The sequence below is a fragment of the Miniopterus schreibersii genome, assembly GCF_964146895.1.
Source record: "Miniopterus schreibersii genome assembly, chromosome: 18".
NCBI classification, from domain to species: Eukaryota; Metazoa; Chordata; class Mammalia; order Chiroptera; family Miniopteridae; genus Miniopterus; species Miniopterus schreibersii.
This window is the reverse complement of record NC_138121.1, coordinates 30,862,256-30,885,195: the sequence shown is the minus strand read 5'-3', so window position 1 is coordinate 30,885,195 and position 22,940 is coordinate 30,862,256. Positions and strand designations below refer to the sequence as shown.

At 49.7% G+C, this 22,940-nt stretch overlaps 1 protein-coding gene and 1 long non-coding RNA gene across 5 annotated transcripts in view; one reads left to right on the top strand and one right to left on the bottom strand.

Annotated features, from left to right (window-relative positions):
* Positions 1-22,940, top strand: part of LOC308547456 — a 48,832-nt gene that overhangs the window by 24,234 nt on the left and 1,658 nt on the right. Inside the window, exon 3 of the long non-coding RNA XR_013997513.1 lies at positions 5,235-5,320. This is a non-coding gene — a long non-coding RNA (uncharacterized lncRNA). The remainder of the gene's footprint in view (positions 1-5,234; positions 5,321-22,940) is intronic.
* WTIP (WT1 interacting protein) overlaps positions 5,067-22,940 on the bottom strand; it is a 28,658-nt gene continuing 10,784 nt past the window's right edge. The window contains exons 3-9 of one of the 4 annotated variants that reach the window (XM_081117849.1): positions 14,697-14,764; positions 14,479-14,541; positions 14,182-14,312; positions 13,330-13,381; positions 12,585-12,653; positions 9,372-9,546; positions 8,532-8,838 (exon numbers count right to left, since the gene is read on the bottom strand). In XM_081117849.1, the coding sequence (XP_080973975.1) occupies positions 9,406-9,546; positions 12,585-12,653; positions 13,330-13,381; positions 14,182-14,312; positions 14,479-14,541; positions 14,697-14,764 (524 nt within the window). In that variant the 3' untranslated portion in view covers positions 8,532-8,838; positions 9,372-9,405. Of the gene's footprint in view, positions 5,154-8,428; positions 9,547-12,584; positions 12,654-13,329; positions 13,382-14,181; positions 14,402-14,478; positions 14,542-14,696; positions 14,765-22,940 lie in introns of those variants that run through there. The other 3 variants (XM_081117851.1, XM_081117852.1, XM_081117850.1) reach the window with 3 other exon arrangements.

The window sequence follows — 22,940 nt, the reverse complement described above, 5'->3', positions numbered from 1 at the left end:
TTTTCTCAGTAGAAAAAATATTTCTCCCTTTTAGAGAAAGGAAAGCAGCCTTAAAGGGGAAGGTGATTTTAATAGTGCAGATTTCAAAGAGCAGAAACATCCAGGAGAAACCAGACCAATGGGTCTCGGCTGCCTGTCGCTACAGCCAATTAAGAGGAGACAAGGTTGAATCAAATACTGTACTTTGTGAATGAAGTGGGGAATGGATAGATAAGTAGTAATAGAGCTATAAATAGAGCTATAAATCCACCCATGTGTATCTCACTAATCTGTTAGAAACAAATTCACCTGGCCAGTATGGCTTAGTAGTTGAGCATCAATCCATGAAGCAAGAGGTCACCAGTTCGATTCCCAGTGGGGGCACATGCCCAGATTTCGGGCTTGATCCCCAGTAGGGGGCCTTCAGGAGGCAGCCGATCAATGACTCTCTCATCATTGATGTTTCTATCTATCCCTCTCCCTCTAAAATCAATAAACACATATTTTTAACAAAAACACAAATTCACAGGGGCATTATAACAACATATGTGGCGTTTAGAAGAGGGCCATAATGGACAGGGACTCAGTGTTTCTCAACACCAGTGCTGTTAACATTTCAGGCCAGATCATTCTTTTGGGGGTCAGGGGTAGAGGATTGTCCTGGGTATTGTAGGATGTTGGCAGCATCCCCGGTCTCTGCCACTAGATGCCAGTAGTGTACTGCTTCTCCACTGTGAAGACAAAAACTGTCGCCAGGCATTGTTAAATGTCCCCTAGGAAGCAATATCCCACCTCCACCCCAATCTAGAGAAAGCTGCTCCCTAGTGCATTATTTATTTTATATGTATATTTTTTCATTGATTTTTGGAAAGAGAGAGGAAGGGAGAGGGAGAGAGACAAAGAGAAACATCAATCTGCTGCTTCCTGCACAGCCCCCACCGAGGATCGAGCCCTCAACCCGGGCATGGGCCCTGACCGGGAATGGAACCAGCAACCCTTCGATGCACAGGACAATGCCCAACTATCTGGCCAGGGCAATAAACTATTCTTTAAAAAAAGAGAGAGAGAGAGAGAGAGGGAGGGAGGGGGAGAGGGAGAGGGAGGGGGAGAGGGAGAGGGAGGGGGAGAGGGAGAGGGAGGGAGGAAGGAAGGAAAAGAGAGAGAAAAAGAAAGAAAGAAAGAAAGAAAGAAAGAAAGAAAGAAAGAAAGAAAGAAAGAAAGAAAGAAAGAAAGAAAGAAAGAAAGAAGAAAAAGGAAGGAAGAAAGAAAAAGATAGAGAAAGAAAAGAAGAAAAGAGAAAAGAAAAGAAAAAAGAAAGGAGAGGGAGGGAGGAAAAAAAAAGAAAGAAAGAGGAAAGAGAAAGAAAGAAAAGAAAGACCCAAATGTGTCACATACAACAGGGAAGATTCCTTAGGTCTCTGCTTTCATAACTCATGACTAATATTAAGATATATGACAATTTAATATTTCAACATATATGTATAAATGCTGACAACATCCCTAAATATGCCACCAGGCTTTGTGTGTATGTATGTACCGTGGCATTTGTCAGAGTCTTCCTTTTATTTGGATCATTTATACGTGAGTCCCTCACCTGTACTGCGCCCCTCGAGGCCCATGGATTGAACGTGGAAATTACACGGAAGGTCAAGAGTAAATACTTCATGGGACTGAACTTTGGATTCTATGTAAAATGCCAGACAAAGGAATGCATTGTCTGGAGGCATTTAAACATCGTCACGTACACAGAAACGTCTAATATATTCAATATGAATTTCTTTAGGCTACTAATTAAAACAAAGCCAAAAAGCCTTCTGCTCAGAAAGTTTTGAACATGTCCTTTACAGCCCAGACTGCCTTTCTGTGTGTGACAGTTCAGGCGGGTCTTCCTGGTGGTTCGTTGGCATCCGAGAAGGTGATGTATCAGGGCCCCTGATGGTCTACGCTAAAAAAAGAGCAGTGAAACGTGCCCACTCTTTGGAGTGTGTATCCCTCCATGCTGAGAGTGAGAACGCACTCTGCCTGCATCAGGTTTAACAGGGCTTCAGGACGGACAATTTGCTTTAAAAACATCACAACTTCAGTTTCTTTTTCTGTTAATTTTGGGGAATATTTTTATCTGTTAAGGAAATCAGACTTGTTACTTACTTTTAGGTGCCTGGGTCCTGTTTGTTTTTTTAATATGTTTTTAGTGGTTTCAGGGAGAGGAAAAGGGAGGGAGAAAGAGATAGAAACATCAATAATGATGAGAGAGTCATTGATCGGCTGCCTCCTGCACACCCCCTCCCGGGAATGCCTGCAACCCGGGCATGTGCCCTGACTGGGAGTCGGACTGTGAACCTCCTGGTTCATAGGTCAGTACTCAACCACTGAGCCACGCCAGCCTGGCTGCCAGGGTCCTTTTAGAGAGAACAGAATCAACAGGAATTATGGCGAAGACACTTGCAGGTGGTTGAGATGAAAAAACTGACCTATTCCACTCTTTCCTAGCTAGCCGTGCAGCAGTGGACAATCTGCTTAAAACTACTAAACCTTAAAACTGCTAAGTAGGCTCCTTCCCCCGCCCCATAAAATGGGCGTAATAATAGAATTTACCTGAAGACTTTATGTGAAGATGACTTGGATTAAAATATTATATGAGGCAAATAGTACTCAACACACGCATTAATATTACTAATAAAGTTGGTCATGGTGGGGGACTGTCAGGGAAGGTGGTGGTATCAGTTGTACCGGGTAGAAGCTTGCTCTAGAATCTAAGGAAGCTTCTAGCAGGAACCTGCCAACTCACTGGTAGGACCGAGGCAGTGGCTGAACCGTCTTCATTTCTTATAGCTCCCTTTCTCCCATCCACCCCTATCCTTGACCTGATCACGTCACTGCTCTTTTCTTTCCTGTTAAAGATTTATTTTGCAACTGTAGATTCATGGCAAAATTTAGAGAAAGGTACAGAGATTTTTCACATACCCCCTCCCCCTACACATGCACAGCCTCCCCCATTGTCAACATCCCCGACCTGAGGACATTTGTTAAAACCGATGAACCTGCATCGACACCTCACTCACCCCAAGCCCCCAGTTTACACTGGGGTTCACTCCTGGTGTGGCACATTGTGTGGGCTTGGACAAATGCCTAGACTTGTATCCACTAACAGAGTCAGCCTGAGTAGTTCCACTGCCCTAAACCCTCTGCTCCGCCCACTCATCCCTCCCACCCCACTATCCCTGGCTAACCACTGATCCTGTCACTGCCTCCAGAGCTTTGCCTTTTCCCGAGTATCACATAGTGGGGATGACACTATAGCCTTTCCAGGTTGGCGCCTCTCGCTCAGTGGTATGCGATGGAAGCCCCTCCGTGTCTTTTCATGGCTGGATAGCTTACTGATTTTAGTGCTGAGTAGTAGTCTGTTGTCTGGATGCGCCAGTTTACCCAGTCACCCACGGAAGGGCGTCTTGCTTGCTTCTAGGTTTGGGCAATTATGAATAAAGCTGGAAACGTCCACGCGCGAGATTTTACGTGGACTAAGTTCTCAGCTCCTTTGGGTAAATACCAAGGAGTGGATAGCTGGGTGGTGCGGGAGGGGCGTGAGTCAGTCATGGTTCTCTGAATGCAGCACCGCCTTTCATGGGCAGAGAGCTTTCCCTAACCGGGGCTTCGCCAGCTTTTAAACGGGGACCAGCGGCAGGTGGGGCATAAACACCCAGGGTCCCTTGCCCCCAGGTGGAACCCCGAGCGTGCTTCACGCTGCTTCTCAGGGTTCCCCTTAAGGGTTAAGGTCCATTGGCTCCCCGCTGGTAACCAGCTAGTTGCCTTTCCTTCCCCATCTCAAGCCCCTACAACTCCACCCGTTTCCTTCATCCCCCAAGTGAACTAACTGCCCTTACACCCTGTGTCAGCGTCTGCTCGTGCGGTGCCCAAAGAAAGATCATCCTCAGTGGTCCCCCCTCCCCACCCACACCCTAATTCATCACACCAGCGTCTTTTCCAACTCCAGCATCCTGTGCCTTGTTTTACAAGCTCTGCTGGCCTCGGTGGCACAGTGTCTGTTAGACTCGGTCCCCCCTGCCTGCATTCACAGGTGGCGCTAGTGGCTGAGGCTAGACTTTCACCCTGTTCCCCTTATCACAGCCCTGGGAGGGGAGGAGGTACCAGACCCAGGACTGGGAAGGAGAGGCTGTAAGTGCAGCGGGTCAGGGCACGCTGTGCATCTGGAGAACATACCCCCCGAGCATCCGCGTATGTCCCGGGCTAACCAGCAGCACACACCTCCCGGAAAATCACAGCTCCACACCTCTCCCTCTCTCTCTAGGCCCCACCTGCCCTTTGGGGAAAAATTAAGCTATAATTCACTTTGAATCAGAAAACACTTTTTAGACAACTTTAAAGTCCATTTTAAAGTTTGGGTTGCATTTCTACTGAGTTGTTTGTTTTAATTAAACCAACATTTACTCAGAGAGCCTCATTCACCAACACAAATAATGAGCTCACCCAGCCCCACCCCCAACTTTATGCATTTTGAATTAAGAACTAAATACAGATTTCACAATGTTGAGACAACAAATGTTTGACGAGACACTTTAGGCATTACTGTCCCTAGTGCACTAACAGAAAACACAAATTATAGCCGCTTTCTTCCTCTTAGAGACCAGTTGAGTATATCCAGCTAGGAGTATTTTAATTGAATGATATTAATCACTCATCTCCTTTAAAAACGTTTTTACAGCAGAGGATTTTACACTAGAACAGGAAACCCCAGTCATATGAGAACATGTCAGCCTGTTGGTATTCATTCATGCATTAATTTCATAATTGTCTCAACTCCATTTATGTGTTGTGGAGACCCACTAAGGTTTTAGAGTTGAGTAAAAACTTTTAATTTAGCTGGATCAAATTTAGTTTCTTCCCTATGTGACAGAGGGTTCCAGTCATGTCAACCCCCCACCCTTGATGAGTTTACTAAATAGTTAAGAAAACAAGACACAACATGAGAAGTGACATATTAACACAAAGAGGCAGAGCTTTTGTCTCAAGGGAGGGACACAGACAAGCAAAAGGAGGGCACAGCTCAGGAACGTGGCATCCGCAGGTCACAGGCCAGGCACAGGCCCCCCATGAAGAGGCCTGGAGATCCTCTTAAGCACCACCAGCTCAGGTAGCAGACAGAGTTTCCCAAACTACTGGGATTGAAAGAGGGTGAGTGAGCATCAATCCCGGTGAGAGGCGTCTCCTGACTGCGAACCCCACCCTGTGCCCACCAGGTTGACAGCGGACAGGGCACCGACGACCCAGGCAATGTCGCAGAGGAGTGAGTGAGCCCACTGTGTCAACCAGGTGCCCACGACAGGTATGTGGCAGGTAACTTCAGGGAGGTAAGGCGCAGGTTGTAGGACAGCCATGTAACCAGTGGGAAGAGCACGGCAGACAGAGCAGTGCGCTTTGGTGTGAAAAGATGGGAGCGCCAGGGGAGCAGCTGGGCACAGACGGGGAGCACTTCCCTCCAAAGTGCCGGATGTCTCAGGGCCTTACCCCCAGCCCAGGGAGGCCTGCAGAGGTCTGGTGTCCTTGGAGCCTCTCAGGCCCCCTGTGCCCTCCAGGGTTACCCTCTTTATAGGACAGGAAAGGATCCACCTGTGACAACCCCCAGGCTTAGGAAGGGCAGCCCAGCAGTGCTCTCGGGGCCAGAGAAGGAAGACAGAAGGGGAGAAAGCACCCTTGTGCCCTGGCTGTGTGTTTCCCTTGGGTTCTCCGACACCATAGACATCCTGGGCTGTCTCCAGAAACCGGGGACCTGGTGGCTGCCTGCTGCCCCAGCACTGTACCACACAGACTTCCTCCCAGGATGGCTCGGAAGAGCCTCCCCATCTCCACCCCAGGCCATAAGGCCCCTCCCATATCTGAGCCCCTCACCCAGGCCTGCTCTGAGCAGTCACCTGGTCCCCAGAGGAAGTGTGCACACACCCCTCTCCCAGCCAGGTACCCACCACACGCACTCAGGGCCCACACACCATGCGGGGGCAGGTCCTCCAGAGCTGCACTAGGTGGGTCACCTGTGACCTGGGCGCTCCCCCCACTCCCAGACTCATGCCGAGGTCCCAGCCCGAGGCCCTCCCGGTGCCCCCACAGGCTGAGCCTCCTCCTATCCTGCAGCCCTTGCCCCTGTCAGGGAGCTTCTGCTAAACAGAAGTGCACAGAGAGCAACCTCAGGGGTGGGGAGGGCAGAGGGAGATGGTGGTGAGCAGAGCCCCACACGGCACCATGCTCATCTCCTGACGCCACCAGGACTGGCCCACTGACATGGAGTCGTTCCTTGGCCCACACCGCTCTCCAGGCTTTTGCTGCTGTGGATTCCCATGCCCAGCCCCTCCCAGGTCCCATAATTCATTGCCCCAACTGCCCAACCCCTTCTAGCCCCCTCCCAGGCAAGGCACTCGAGTTTACCTGCAGTTCAACAAGCCCTCATCTGCGTCTCCTGGCAGAAGAGGGGCAGGAAGCACTAACCAGGAGGGGTCAGCACCATCCCCTCCTGCCCTAAGAGGGCACTCCAGGCCCAAGACCCATCCCAGAGCCCTTGAAGAGCCCACCAGCCCAATGTCACACACACGCACGCACACACACCCCACAGCACTCAAGGACCTTTCCTCCACACATGACTTCTGAACTGAGGGCCTAGCACAAAGGCACACCTGTATGGGTACTGCCTGGGGCACATAAGCACACACTTGTGTGTAGTGCCTGAGTAAACCCTGGTTCTTGGGCCTTTATGTCTCACCCTTGGCTCCTGTACTAGGCAACTCCGGCTCCACTTGCAAATCAATGTAGGAGGGGTGCCCTAAGTCTAGACCCTAAAGGCCAGGGCAGGGTCTGGCTCAGGTTGTGGTGCCAGGCACTGTGGAGACCCAGACAGACCCTGGCCTGGAGAGCACAGCATCTAGTGAGGAGATGGACGTCAAGAAAATAAGTACTTTTATTCTCTTGCTACATGAAAGCACAGCAGTGATTACAGGCACCATCAGAGGTGTCAGCAGGTACTGACATCAGGGCAGATATCCCAGGGGTAGGTGGGTCTGGCACCCAGGACTGGAGGGTCATGGACAATCTATCTGGCTTGGGAGTCTCATTCTCACACTGCTTCCTCAGTCTCAGCTCCTGAAAATGGGCTAGAAGATGCTGCTTTTGGAAAATGAGCTTGGAGAGCAGGGGCCCACAATTCTGGGTGTTTGGTGAAGTGTAATAACTGGGAGTCTGGCTTGTGTAAATGAGATCTTAAGAATTAGACCAGGAATTAAAGTATTGGGCATGGAGTGGACCAGGCAGAGGGAACTGCATGTGCAAAGGCTCTGTGGTCAGAGGGATAGTGGCAGTCAGCAGTCCTGACAGACGCAATACGGGCCTTGGAGAACAGAGAGAAAGGGCAAAGGTGGCCAGAGATGTGCCCACGCCCCCACGGCCATGCATTCCCTTGCCTCTGACTTTTGATAAAGTATGGCAGTCCAGCTGGGGAGGGAAGCATGGTAACCTGCATGGAGCAAGCATGGAGCTGGAGGATCCGAGGCCACCTCCACAACAGACACAGAGGAAGAGAAAAGAGAAGGGCTCAGTTAGCAACAAGCAGAAACCAGGGGCAAAGCAGCTTTGACATGAGAAGCAAAAAAGAGGGGAATCAGAAGAAAGCTTTGCAGTGATTGGCTAGAAAGCAAAGCAGCCCAGCTCAAAAAGAGAAAGCCAGAAACAGGACCCATTCCTGGAATTTTTTTATGTACCTTTATTGACTTCAGAGAGAGGAAGGGGGGGGGGGAGAGAGAGAAACATCAATGATAAGAGAACCCCCTGCACGCCCCTCCACCAGGGATGGAGCCTGCAACCCCCGCATGCGCCCTGACTGGGAATCAAACTGCAATCTCCTGGATCATAAATCAATGCTCAGCTGCGGCTGGGCTGGTCCTGGAATTTACTCTCCCCTGCCCTGTTGGGATCACCTCCTTCAAGAAACAACCCTGATCACGTTGAAGTCCCCTTCTCGGGAGACACACGCTTCCCTATCTCAGGACAACCTCTGCGTTTAAACTCACCAAACTCCAGGGTACTTGCTTCCTCTGCCCACCAGGGGGCCTTCCAGCTCCAGGCCTCAGCCCAGCAGGACCCCACTGGCTGCCACTTCCCCTTGCATTCTCCCCGTGGGCACTCCCCACATTCTGGTTCCTTTCTCCTGGCTCCCCCTGATGAATGGTCCTACAAGCAGAGACCCCCCCACATCTAGCAGTGAAGGAAAGGAAAGGCAAGAGCAGTAGCCAAGAGGTGGTTCAGGTTCCCACAGGAACAAAGGCACTGAAGTCAAAACTTTCCGTGGAAAGCACTGTGATTTATCGTGACCGGTCTCCTGCCTCTGGGGCTGCCCACCACAGCAACTCCAACTAAGCCATCAGAGAGGAGTCCCGGCTTCCTAATGCTGGTGTGTCTTTCAAAGAAGAAAATTTAATTTACATTCAAGCCACATTTCGTTAGGTCACCACTCTTAACCCCACACTATTCTAAAGTCTGAGAAGCAAACACATATGTTGAGATTTTTAGAGGCATTTATACAAAAATAGTTAAACTACAATGCTTTTACCACCTGAAAAGATGGCATACAAATGGACATTTGTGAGTTTCTTAGAACTTCCCTAAAAATAACAACCGTGGGCCAAGTTTTAGAAGAAAACTATATTCTTTTAAAGAAAATGAAAATATTCTCAAAGGAAAAACTTAATTTAAGTCAAATCATATGCGTTAGTCCTGGAGCCCGAAACAGTGCTTTCCTGCAGCAGGCGCTCTCTGCCACCGGAGCGGGGCTGGAATCCATGCCAGGAGGTTCTTTTCCCGAGGCTGAAAGAATGGGGGTGTGGGGGGAATCCCCAAGCCAGGAGCTGGGGATGGGGAGACCGGGGTGGGATTGTGGCTGAAAACACCCACTGGAATCCAAGTGGCCAGAGGGCTCCTTTGCAGGCCCCACACCGTCCCATGACAGCCCCCCCAACGAGGTGCACACTGGTGTGCGAGACAAACGCACGCCCCTGGGCCAGCCGCCACCTGCCCGCACCCAGCCGAGCACTCGGGGAGGAGGCCCTGGCCCCTTTGGAGCAGGAAACTGGCTGCAGCAGGGTACCCCGCGCCCCGGCAGTCTGGGAGCCTGCCCCTCGGGTGGGGGGGGGTGTCTCAGGAGGCCTGAGAGGGCGGGGGAGGCGACTGGAGGCAGCCCAGACGGTGAATAAATAGAAGTAGCTTCGTAGGGGCCGGCCCCTTGGACAGCAGCTTGGTGGCAACTGGGGGGTGGGGGGTGTCGGAGGCAGGAGGCTGCACTACCCTGCGGCAAAACTCCAATCCTGGGTCACCCATCCCGCCTGCCCACGCACACGCACGGACACACTCAGCCAGTCCGGCTCCTGCCCCTGCTCAGAGCTCCGTGATGTGCACAGCAGATGAGGGAAGCGGGCCAGGCCGCAGGCGCCTGAGGTGGCAGCGGCGACAGAGCAGGTGGCCCTCCAGCGGGTAGCAGCGGCGTCCGTCCTCCCCGCTCAGCTGAAGCCCGCAGTCCTAGGGAAGCACAACCCAAGGGTGAGCTGGCAGGGGGAGTTACTGGCATCTCAGGGTGGAGGTGGGGGGCAGAGGACTGGCTTCTATTCTTGGGGGACACACGGAACTGGGGGCCTCTTAGAGGAAGAGGGAGGTGGTTGGACTTGGCCTGGAGTCTTGGGGAGAGGGCTGGGCAGTAAATGGGTGCTGCTGCATAAAAATGAGATGATCTTAACAAAATAGAGTACAGCCCCCGGAGCACAGGAAACTAGAAAACAGGACAGACAGCTTGAGCCACCAAGACTCCAACACGAAGAAGGGCCCGTGTGGCTCAGCTGGTTGAGCATCTTCCTGCCCACCAAAAGGTCCCCCACCAAAAGGTCCCCAGTTCCCTTCCCCCTCAGGGCACATGCACCCCATTTGGGGGTGCATGCAGGAGGCAGCCTATCACTTCCTCCCTCCCTTTCTAAAATAAAAGGCCCCAGCACCATGGCTCAGCAGTTGACCATCAACCTAGGATCCAAGAGATCAGGGTTTGAATCCTGGTCAGGGCACATGCCTGGGTTGCGGGCTCCATCCCCAGTAGGGGGCGTGCAGGAGGCAGCCGATCAATGACTCACCATTGATATTTCCCTCTCTCCTTCTCCCTTCCTCTCTGAAATCAATAAAAATTTTAAAAAATGAGAAGATCTGAGCCAAGAAGATTTGAGGGGAAAATAAAAGTGAGGAAAACTGAAAATGGATGTCTAAGGGCACAGTGACGAGTCACAAAGGGACGAGTGAGCATGCGGAGAGCTGCTGAGAGGTTAGGCAGTGACATCTGAGAAGTGTCCCCTGGGTCCCACCACACAGGGGTCACAGTGATCTGGGGAAGGAGAGGTTGTCAAATGCCTGAGCCCAGCGGCCTTAAGAGATAATGGGAGAGAGAAATTGGGGGACATCAAGTAAACAGTGCTGTCCCCCATCTTATCATCTGACCACTGTGGCACACTTCATAGGCTAATTATTTAACAAGTTATGCGACTAGTGTGTGACCTCTGTAAGAGAATGGCAGGAAGTGTGAGGGGCAGCCATGGAGGGTGTGCTGTCAGAGACAGTGGGACACTGGGCAAGAGCAACTGGACTTTTCCTTCCACCTCAAGGAGGCCCCTTCGGTCACACTCACTGCATCCAGGGCTGAACTCCTGCCTCAAAGCATTGACACTTGTTACCCAAAGGCCCTGAGACCAACACCTGCCCTACACCAAGAAGTAATGGAGCTGGGGGGGCTGCACTGGAGCTTCATGTTCCAAGCCACTCATGTCTCAAGTGTCCTCCCTGTCCTGCCACAGCCCCCTGACTGGGCCTTGCTACTAATTTTCACACTACAGAGAGGGGAGGGGAAAAGGGGCCTAGAGACCCTAGTTCCCATCCAAGGGTCTCACAATCCTGAGGCTCTGGGTGTGCGCCACCCACAGCCTGACTTGCTCACCTTAGGGATTATGCTTAGCGGTCCCAAGGGACCCCACCCGTTCCAGGACAGCAGAACAGGATGCTGTTGCTGCTAGAGGGGGATCCGTGGCCCCTCTGCAGACCACGATCCTCCTTCCCTGTTCGCTCATCAGGATTCCTGCTCCCACTGGGCCACTTGCCCGCACCAGGGCAACCTGGTTCCAAAGGGACCTTTGATGGTAGATTCCTCCTCCCTCCTCTTCCCAGAGCTCTGAAAGCCAACTGCTCCTCTAGGTCTCTCTCTTGCCGCCTCATTCAGTCATTCTTGGCCTCCGCACACACTGCTTTGCCTGCATGCGTCCCCCAAATGCTGCTCTTTGGGCCAGCCTGACCCCGGCTCCTTCCTCAACACCTCCGGCCTTGCTCCGCAGGCTTCACCAGTCATCTATAGGCCCAGGATCGGGCTCCTGTTTCAGGCCATGACAGTAACAAGGACTGGACTTGCCATCCTACCTTTAAAAATGAAATGCCAGGAAAAATACATGAAACAATGGGCCCTAGACAATAGGCAAGGCAGGTCGGTGATCTCTGAGAAGGAAACCTAATGAGATGAGCCCTACATATTGCTCCAGTTTCCACTAGAGATTTTCCAGGCTGCCCAAAGAGGGCCCATTGGTCTCCTTGAACTGAGAACCCGGAGAGGCCAGGTGTCTAGAAACCACAGGGCAGACTGCCAGAGAGGATAGAACTATATACACCAATGACTCCCAAATTCCTATACCTGTAGTCAGAGTCTAAACTCCAGCACATCTAGCTGCTGTCTGGACATCTCTATTCAGGAGTCTCCAGCTGCCAAAAATAAGAGCATCTTATCCCCTCCTCCTCTCACCCTCACTCTCTCCTGGGGTCCAAACTCCCACGTCTGACCAAATCCAGTCCTTTTTACTGCCTAACCATCACTACTCAATTTACTTCCCTGAACCCAGGACCACAGCCTCCTCAGGGAACCCCAGCCGTGTCCCTTTTCCTCCATTTATTCTCTGCATGGCACTGAGTTCCCTTTCTAAAATCCAAATGCCGTGTCACCCTTTCTGATCATTCTCCATTGCCCTCAGCATAAATCACTCCTTAGCTCATGTGGCCTTTTGTCCCCAGCTCCTGCCAACTTCCCCAGTGACACAACACACCCATCTTCATGCCTAAGCACGTTCTGCTTCGATTGCCTGAAAATGCCCTTCTCACTGCCTCCTTGGCTAACTCTTACTCATCTTTCAAATCTTAGCTTGGGTGTTACCTCCTCCATAAAGCCTTCCCTGATTTCCCAAGGCCTCCTATGTGCTCCGAAAACTCCCCTTGATAGCAATAATGTCCTGCGTAGATACTTCCTGAACCTGTCTCCCCCACGGGAGTGGGGACTATGTTCTATGTGCTCCACAACACCCTACACACTGTGAATCATTAGTATTTGATTAAACAGGAATCAGGCTGAGAGAGAACATATCTTGGGGACAGGCAGAATGGGTAAGAAACCATAAAAGAGGAGGTGGGTTCACAGAACACGGAGAGAGAAGGAGACCTGTGTGAAGAGGCCTGCCCCAGCCTCAGCCTTCCGGGAGGACCAGGCTCACCTCACAGTGGTAACATTCCACGTGGTAGTCTCTGTCCATGGACACCACACGGATGGTTGTCTCACAGCCCTGGAGGAAGAGATGGGGTTCATACACAATAAGCAAGCTGGGGTTTGAGGTGAACTGTGCATGGGGGCACATATGTACACCATATGCCCGTCATGCATTCATGCCCGTGTGAGCACTGACACTGGGCCAGAACGGACATCAGCAGATGCACCTGAATAGATGTGCGTTTGCTTTGGGCATCTGCCCATGGCTGCAGCCAAAAGGATGCACATGTGTCCATGAAAGCCATCATGTGGGTATAAACGTGAGGGTACATATTCTTTCCAGGAGACCACTGCCAGTCCCGCTTCCCCAGCTTGGGACAGAACCAGCATACGTGGAAGACCCAGTGCTTGGGAGACCCAAGGGTGTCTCCTGCACAGACTGTCCCCTCATCTCATCTGCTCCCCCACCACCTGGAGAAGTAACAGACCCAGGGACCAGTCTTTCCATCAATGGGCAATGGAGCCGAGGGTGGCCAAGCAGCAGGGGACACCATTTCCCTCTAATTCACACAGGGACACCGCACTCCGCATGCATGGGCACAATACCCATCCCTTAGCCCTCAGGGACATGGGGCAGGAGCATCTGCTCATCCCTCCTGCAGGGACCCAAGAGCTGGGGCTGACCTGAGCAGGACCAGGTAGGAGCCAGGCTAGGCCAGGCACCTGATCATCTCCTGGTGAGTGGTTCCTACCTGTGCAGGGAGAATAGGACGAGCACAGGAGGCACATTTCGGTGCAAAAACTCTGGAAAAATGAAGAAAACCAGAAGTGACCAGCTGAGTGACTACAGGCCAAAGGCGCAGAGCAGGCCCACCCACAGTAGCCCCACGACATCGCCCAAGCGTCAGGCCCCCTTCCTCATGTAGACACACAGGGTGGGAGCAGCTTCTGCCATGCCCTGGCAAGTTCCTTTTATCTGGCTTCCCACTTCTCCTCCACTCCATCACCTCCTCCAGGATGGCTTCAGGTTCCACCCAGCCCTCTCCCTCATGCTTCCTGCAAGGTCCCTGCCCCCTAATGTCCAGGTCTGGGCTGCCCTCTAACTGAGATGCCTACAAAGCCTGGCTCCACACTCAGTAACAGGGACCCATGCGAGGTACCAACCCTGTACATGGCTGCAACACAGGACCAGAGCTCCAAGTGCTGAGCCTGGAGTCACAGCAAGGGAGAATGGATTGGCTACTCACAAGGGTATGGGACAGGCAGGAAAAAGACTGGAAACCCCAACCCTCCATCCCAGGCAAAGGAGGCCTGGCCTGGCCCTGGAAACAGACAGCCAGACGCCAGGTGGGATAGCACGGAGAATCCCCACCACTAGGAGGAGCAGCAGCACAGGCAAAGGTGGGGAGAGCAGAGCCGGCTGGCGGCTGGGCCAGATAAGAGAGGGCTCATGGCAGCGATCTGCGCCTCAACCCACTAGTGAGCACACAAGGGGAGGCCAGAAGTGACAAGGTCAAGAACTGAGAACATAGGCCAGCCAGGAAAATGTTTCTGGGGAAGGCAGAAGAGACGGAAGTCACACCGCTCCACGCACGGCTACTCACGTGTGATAGTCTCGGACACAGTAGATGTTGTTGTCCAGGTCCACGGTGAAAGGCACCCCGTCGAGGCACTCATTGCACACGGAGCACCGGAAGCAGCCTGGGTGATAGGACTTCCCAAGGGCCTGGAGGATCTGGGGGCGGGAGGCACTGGAGGGTCAGTGCAGGTGGAAGGCTCAGCACAGCCCCCGGAAAAGGCTCTGGCTCTGAGCCCCTGGCAGGTCTGCAACAGGTGAAAAGGGTGGGGTCCTAAGTTTGCCCATGTCAGAGGGGCTCCAAGAGGCTGGGGAAGGTTCTCACCATCTCCATGATGAGGTGTCCACACACGCTGCACTTGTCAGCCGTCTGCTGGAACCCGGAGTACTGGCAGGGGACACAGGATCCAGGAGGTTATGTGACAAAGGGGCACTCACTGCCCAGCCAGCACCTGCCTCCTGGCCTCAGGTCTCCATGGGAATCAGGAGGGTCCCTGTCCCTGCTCCCCCCATGGCACCAGCCAGCGCACAGCTCTGACTCACCAGGAAGTCCTCCTGGCAGTACACTTTCTCGCCCACGTTGTAGAATGCCTTCCCACGAAGTCGTCTCCCTGCAAGGACGAGGGTCGAGAAAGGGGTCCCTGGGCCGCTGGAAACCAGGGATGGGGTCCCTGCTGCCATTTCTCAGCACCCTCCTCCAACAGATAAGAAGCGAATTACGAACAAATTTTAAAATTTCCCTTAATGTGATGTAATCATTACACTAATTTTTAAAATTTTTTCAATTACAGTTGACATATTAGTTTCAAGTGTACAACATCGTGATTAGACATTTATATAACTTATGAAGTGATCACCCCGTAAGTCTAATACCTATTTGACACCATACAAAGTTCTTACAATATGATTGCCTATATTCCCTATGCTGTACTTTACACCTCCAAGATTATTTTGTAACTGCCAATTTGTAGTTCTTAATCCCTCTACCTTTTCACCCAGCCCCCCAAACCCTCTCCATCTGGCAACCATCAGTCTGTTTTCTGTGTCTATGAGTCTGTTTCTTTAATATTCCACATATAAGTGAAATCATATGGTATTTGTCTTTCTCTGTCAGACTTATTTCACTTGGTATAATACCCTCTAGATCTATCCATGTTGTCGCAAATGGTAAGATTTCATTCTTTTTGTGGCTAAGCAATATTCCACTGTATATATGTAACACAGCTTCTTTATCCAGTCGTTTAGTGATGGGCACTTGGGTTGCTTCTGTATCTTAGCTATTGTAAATAACACTGCAATAAACACAGGAATACATTTATCTTTTCAAATTAGTGTTTTTCAGTTTCTTTGGGTAAATACCCAGAAGTGGAATTGCTGAGTCATATGGTAGTTTTTTGATTTTTTAAAAATATATCTTTATTGATTTCATTTTTTTTTTTAATATATTTTTATTGATTTCAGAGAGAGGAAAGGCGGGGGAGAGAGACAGAGATAGAAACATCAATGATGAGAGTCATTGATCAGCTGCCTAGCCCACAACCCGGGCATGTGCCCTGACCAGGAATTGAACCCCGATCGCCTGGATCCTAGGTAGATGCTCAACTGCTGAGCCACGCCCGGCTGGGCTTTATTGATTTCAGAGAGACGAACGGAGAGATAGAAACATCAATGTTGAGAGAGTCATTGATCGGCTGCCTCCTGCACACTCCCCACTGGGGATCGAGCCCGCAACCCGGGCATGTGCCCTGACCGGGAATCGAACCTCAATCTCCTGGATCCCAGGTCGATGCTCAACCGCTGAGTCACACCCAGCCGGGCATCGTATGGTAGTTTTAATTTTTCAAGGACCCTCCATACTGTTTTCCACAGTGGCTGCACCAATTTAGAGTCCCACGGCAGTGCACGAGGGTTCCCTTTCTCCTGTCCTCGCCAACACTTGCTGTTGACTGATTTATTGCTGACAGCCTTTCTGACAGGTGTGATGTGATATCTTATTGTGGTTTCAATTGGCATTTCCCTGATGATCAGTGGCATTGAGCATGAGCATCTTTTCATACAGTAAGTAATATTTTTAGGACACAAAGTTTTAACTACTTTTTGGCGCTTCAGCTGAACCCGGGTACCTTGCTCTCTGTCTCCTTTTTCTGACCAGTTTCCTTCACAGATTCCAGGAAGCTGTCTCGGCTCTCAGACCGCTTGATAAGCTCAACACGTACATTAATTTTCTTGGCAAGAACCTTGCCCTTAACTTGTTCGTTAACAACGATGCCCCCTGCATCCTGGGTGACACTGTGGACGCTTCCAGTTCTGCCATGGGAGCCATATGGGGCATTCCTTTTGAACAGCGCCCATTCCCTGGATGTCTACAGTATCACCTTTCTTGTAGATGCGCATGTCTGCAGCCAAAGCAACAAGTCCATGTTTTTAGTGTTTATTTTTTTAATCCTCACCCAAGGATATTTTTTCCATTACTTTTTCAGAGAGTGAAAGAGGGAGAGAGAGAGACAAAAATATCGATGTGAGAGAGACACATCGATTGGTTGTCTGCCACTTGCACCCTGAGCCTGCAACTGAGGTACGTGCTGGAATCGAACCGGGACCCTCCAGTCCTCGGGCTGATGCTCTAACCCCTAAGCCAAACAGGCCGGGGCAAGTCCATGTTTCCAAAAAGCCTAAAGAACATATAGCAGGTGCCTCTCCTCTTTCCCTTTGTGTTGGTCATTCTGGTGAATGACTGGAAGATGGGGATTCTGGCTGAAAAGCTAATTAATATTTCGTTTAATTAAATAGAACATGTTGTCAACAGAACTGCTGTAAGAGGTTGTCAAAGTAAATACATGAAGAACTTGTTTCAAATGTAAACTGATGTTCTAATTTTTTTTTAATCACGTTCACATTCACTTCAGTTAAACTGAGGGCACTTTTCAGAATGAATTTCCTTAATTCCATGAACATCGGAAGTACAACTCTCACAGGTGAAGGAGCCTAATGTGAAAGAGGCATCCCTGTCAAAACAACAGCCCAACAGCTGTGAGAGGCATCCCCACGCGTCAGGAGGAAGCCACAGGCCTACCTAGGGACAAGAGGGCACCCACGAAAGCGCACAGCTGACAGCAGACATGATGGGGAAACAGTGAATCCTTCTGCCTTAGGGTTCAACACTGGCCCTACACGGTGCAATAAGACAGGTAAAAAAATTTAAAAACTGGAAAGAAAAAGGCTATTTTTAAACACAGATGACATGATTGTGTTAGGTAGAAATTCATAAAGAATCTACCAAAAAAAGCCTCCTAGCCCGGCCTGCGTGGCTCAGCGGCTGAGCATCAACCCATGAACCAGGAGATCGAGGTTCAATTCCTGGTCAGGGCACATGCCCGGGTTGCGGCCTTGATCCCCAGCAGGGGGTGTGCAGGAGGCAGCCAATCAATGACTCTCATCACTGGATTTTCTCTCTCCCCCTCTCCCTCACTCTGAAATCAACAAAAACATATTTAAAAAACAAAAGCAAAAACGAACCTCCTAGAACTAATGCTTGAGTTTATCTAGGTGGTCAGCATATGAAAACCAAATATATTTTTATATTCTAGCAACAAATGACTGGAAAATGGACATAATTTTTTAAATTGCACTTCTAATAGTATCCAAAAAAATCCATAAATACCAAGGATGACTTTAATGAAAGACATTTCTGACCTTACTCTGAAAAACCACTTTGCTGAGAGAAATGTCAGAAGACCTACACAGAGATGTACCACTGCTGGGAGACAGTTCTCCACCAGGTCTCTCGAATCTCTGCAGGTCCTATAAACAGAGGGCTTCAGCTTTCACTCCGCATTACCTATCCAAGGACGTCATGGAGCAAACTGCTGAGGGGACAGAGGCAGCATCTCCCTCTGAAACAGAGGGAGGCTTGTCTGCTGTGCAGAGTAATAAAGATGTGTTCCTCCAGGACAAGGGTCAGGTAGCTTTGCTGGCAGCCCATTATAAAATACTGGGGTCCCCTGACGCAAACCTACTGCATGTGCAGTGTCCGCCTAGGCCACCCCATGTCACCCCTGTGGTACTCGGGAGGGCAAACATGATGCGAACGGGACGTGCATCAAGCTTACAGGGCTGAATCTGCCCAGGCGCATATATATTTTTTCAGCATCCGTGAAACAGTGTCAGGACTCATGAGCTTGCAAATAGGAAAAACTCTCACACCCTGCACAATTCCTGACAACCATCTTCATGGCTTCAAATGTTCTCACATCAGTTCTCCCCAAATTGATCTATACAGTCAATGCTGCCCAATCAAAATGCCAGCATTGATTTGTGTGTGGCTGTGGAAACTGACATGCCAATTCTGAAATTTATATAAAAACATAAAAAACATAGAATAGCCAAAATAATCCTGAAAAAAAGACCAACAAAGTGGGAAGACTTACACTACCTCCTATTTTAAGACTTACAGTAATCAAGACAGTGTAATAATATTGGGATGAGCAGAGACAGAAAGATCACTGGAGCAGAATAGAATCCAAAAATAGACCCAGAAATATTTCAACAAATACACAAGTGGGAAAGCGAGACTCTTCTGCATGTAGTGCTGAAACAACTGAATACCCATGTGGGAAAAAATTAAAAATTTCATACTTCATACAAAATACAAAAAATTAAGAAATGGGTTATCAACCTAAATATAAAAATGGGAAACCTAAAGCTTCTAAAAGAAAACAGACTATCTTCATGACCCAAAGGGAGACGAAACATTTAAGTCACAAAAAATAGTAACTACAGAGAGGAGAAACAAGATGGCGGCGTAGGTAACAGCCGCGCCTGCCGCCTCCCGCAACCACATCAAAATCACAACTAAAATCCAGAACCACCAGCACCCAGAGCCTCCTGAGATCTTGCTGAACAGAAGCCCTGCAACCAGGGAACTGAAGAAGCACCGAGAGGGTAGGAGGGGCGCAAATGCGGGCGGATCGGGGCTGAATCGTGTAGACGCGGCCGCGGGCCCACACCAGGTGCCGCGGTTTAAACCCCGGAGGGACATCTCGGCGGAGGTTTCCCGGAGGAGTGAGGGGTCCCAGCCCCACAGCAGGCCCCCAGCCCAGGGCTCCATGGCCGGGAAGAGACGTCCCCACAACTCCAGGCTGTGAAACCAGCGGGACTGTCCCTGAGGGTCGCGGAGGCTGCGGAGCCCCAGCAGCTCCTCTCAAAGGGGCCGGCACGGACTCACTCGGACGCTCCCTCTGAGACCAGCGCCGGGCAGCAGCCTGAAAGGACCCGGGACACTCGGGAGGAACTAACCTGCCTGAAGTCGGGGCGAGAGCTGGAGGGGCGGCTTCCTCCCAGGCAGAAGGGCTGGCGGAGGCCCTGGCTCCTTTGGCGAGTCCTCCCCGCACAGCCGGCAGGCAGGCGCCATGTTTGAATCCCCAGCACCTGACTCGCACCTTTGGCCCCGCCCCGTGATTCCCGGATGCCCCGCCCCTCCCCACCTGCAGCTCATCCAGGCCATTTCCAGGGGCTTTTCTGTGCAAGTGGCCTCTCGAGCCTCATGCTTAGGACTTTCCTAAAATCTCTCAAACAAGCAGCAGCTGCCCCATACGGCTTGATAAGCGGCCCCAGGCCTCACACTAGCGGCAGCCTGCACTGGCTCATAGCTGGGCCTCTCCTGGACACTCCAAGCCCAGCACAAGTAGCAGCCAACTACGGTTTGCTGAGTAGCTCATGCTGGGTGGCCCTGGGCAGGGCACTGGCAGAGGCTGACTTTGCACCTCCAGGGAGGCCCCAGAGACAGTGCACCTGGTGGTCAAACTCGACCACACTGGATTAACAACCCTACCACATCCACAAGTGACACTCAAGGGGCGCACTTGGTGAACACCAAAGCTCCTCCAATGAAGCAAGTCCTGAAACACAGGGGTGTCTCCAGCACAGCAGCTCTTTGGCTGTAGTTGCAGCTGGTCCCAACAGCTGATTGGCCTGGGGGTCAGTTCCTCCCAGGGATGCCAACAGCAACCAAGGCTCAACTACAACAGGACAGTGCACACAGCCCACACAGGAGAGCACCTAGAAGGCCCAGCTCAGGTGACTGGGGAGGCTGAGCCACTGGACCCTACAGGACACCTACTACACAAAGCCACTCTACAAATTCCAGGAGACATAGCAGCTCCACCTAATACACAGAAACAAACACCTGGAAGCATCTAAAATACGGAGGCAAAGAAACATGTCACAAAGAAAGAACAGAAGAAATCTCTAGAAGAGGAACTAAATGAAATAGATCCAAGCAAGCTAACAGATACAGAGTTCAGAATTTTGTTTATAAGGATGTTTAAGCAGACTATTAGGAAATAACTGAGAAAATCGGTAACATAATAAAGTACCAATTTGAAATGAAGGCTACAGGAACTGAAATGAAGAAGAATTTACATGGAATCAACAGTAGAGTAGAGGACACTGAGAATCAAGTCAGCAATTTGGAACACGAGGAAACAAAACACACCCAACCAGAAGAGCAAAAAGAAAAAAGAATCCAGAAATATGAAAATAGTATAAGGAGCCTCTGGGACAACTTCAAGAGGCCCAACATTTGTATTATTGGGGTGCCAGAAGGGGAAGAAAGAGACCAAGAAATTGAAAACCTATTTGAAAAAATAATTACAGAAAACTTCCCCTACCTGGGGAAAGAAATAGACTTGCACGTCCAGGAAGCACAGAGGGTCCCAAACAAGAGGAACCCAAAGAGGCCCACAGCAAGACACATCATAATTAAAATGCCAAAGATTAAAGACAAAGAGAGAATCTTAAAAGCAGCAAGAGAAAAGCAATTAGTTACCTAAAAGGGAGCACCCATACGACTGTCAGCTGATTTCTCAACAGAAACCTTGCAGGCCAGAAGGGAGTGGCAAGAAATATTCAAAGTGATGAAAAACATGGAACTACAACCAAGATTGCTCTACCCAGCAAAGCTATCATTTAGAATTCAAGGTCAAAGAGCTTCACTGATAAGAAAAAGCTAAAGGAGTTCATCACCATCAGACCAGCACTACAGGAAAAGTTGAAGGGTCTTCTTTAAGAAGAAGGTAATGAACAAAAGAATCTGACCAACTAAATAGATCCAAAGACATTGACACATGAAACAGACGATCATATTTCAGAGGGAAGAAGGAAGGGGGGTGGAGGGTGGGAAGAGATTAACCAAAGAAGTTATATGCATATATGCATAACCCATGGACACAGTTAATAACTGGGTGAAGGCCTGGGGAGGGGGTGGGAGCGAAGTGGAGGGGGTCAATTAGGGGGAAAAAATGGGACACCTGCAATACTCTCAACAATAAAGACAAATTTTAAAAAAATTTTTAAAAAATAGCAACTATAAAACAAAAAAACCTGACAAATTGGACTTTATCAAAATGTAAAATTTATCAAAAAATGTATCATTAAAAAAATATTTTAAGCCCTGTGAGACTGAGTGGTTAGAGCATCAGTCTGCATGCCAAGGGGTCTCTGGTTCGATTCCCAGTCAAGGGCACATACCAGTTGCAGGTTCAATCCCCACCCCAGTCGGGACCCATGCAGGAAGCGACCAACTGATGCCCCCCCCCCACTCTCTCTCAAAAAAATCAATGGAAAAAATAACCTTGGGTGAGGATTTTTTTTAAATTGTTTTTAAGTCACACTAGGAAAAAATATTCACAAAACATACATGTGAAAAGAACTTGTACTCAGAAGATAGATATTTTTTCCTACAACTAAATAATAAAGACAAATAACTCCCAACTTAGAAACTGAACAAAAGACTTGAACAGACTTCACCAAAGATGATATAAATGGCCAAGAGACAAAAAGATGCTCAACCTCAATCCTCTGGGAGACGCAAATTAAACCCAAATGAGATACCACTCCACACCCATCAGAATGGCTAAAATTAAAAAGACTAAAATACCAATTGTTGGCAAGTATGGAGAACAACCCAACTCTCTCATACTTCTAGCAGGAGTATAAGATGGTACAAGCCCTTTAGAAAATAGTTTGGCAGTTTCTTATGAAGTTAAACATATACTTAGCCTATGACCCAGAAATTCCACTTCTTGGAATTTACCCAAGAGAAATGAAAACATTTGTCCACAAATGACCTATACAAAAATGTTCGCAGCACAATCTAGGACCTACCCACAGTTAAATGGATAAATAAACTGTGGTATAGTCATACAACAGACTCCTACTCAGCAATAAAAAGGAGTGAGGTACAACTCCTTTAGTCCACGTAACAACATGGACTAAAGGAGTTGCTTAGCAAAAAATAAAAATCAACCACAAAATAGCACATACTACATGACTGCATTTATATGAAGCTCTAGGACAGACAAAACAAATCTATAGTGGCAGAAATCAGAACACTGGTGAGGTGGATATGATGGGGAAGCATATGGGGCAACTATAAGAGGGCAAGATAGGAGTTTCTTGGGTGTTCAAAATGTTCTATATCTTTGTTAGGAGCGTGAGTTACATAAAGATATCCACTTATCCAAAATCTCTTTACTATAGCCTTGGCTGGTGTTGCTCAGTTGGCTGGAGCGTCATCCTGAACACCAAGGGGTGGCGGGTTCGATCCCTGGTAGGGGCACATGTGGGAGGTGTGTTTCGCTCTCACATTTATGTTTCTTCTTTTTTTAAATATGTTTTTATTGATTTATAGAGAGATGAAGGGAGAGGGAGAGAGAATTATCAATCGGCTGCCTCCTGCGCGCCCCATATTGGGAATTGCACCAGTGACCTCTTGGTGCATGGGACAAA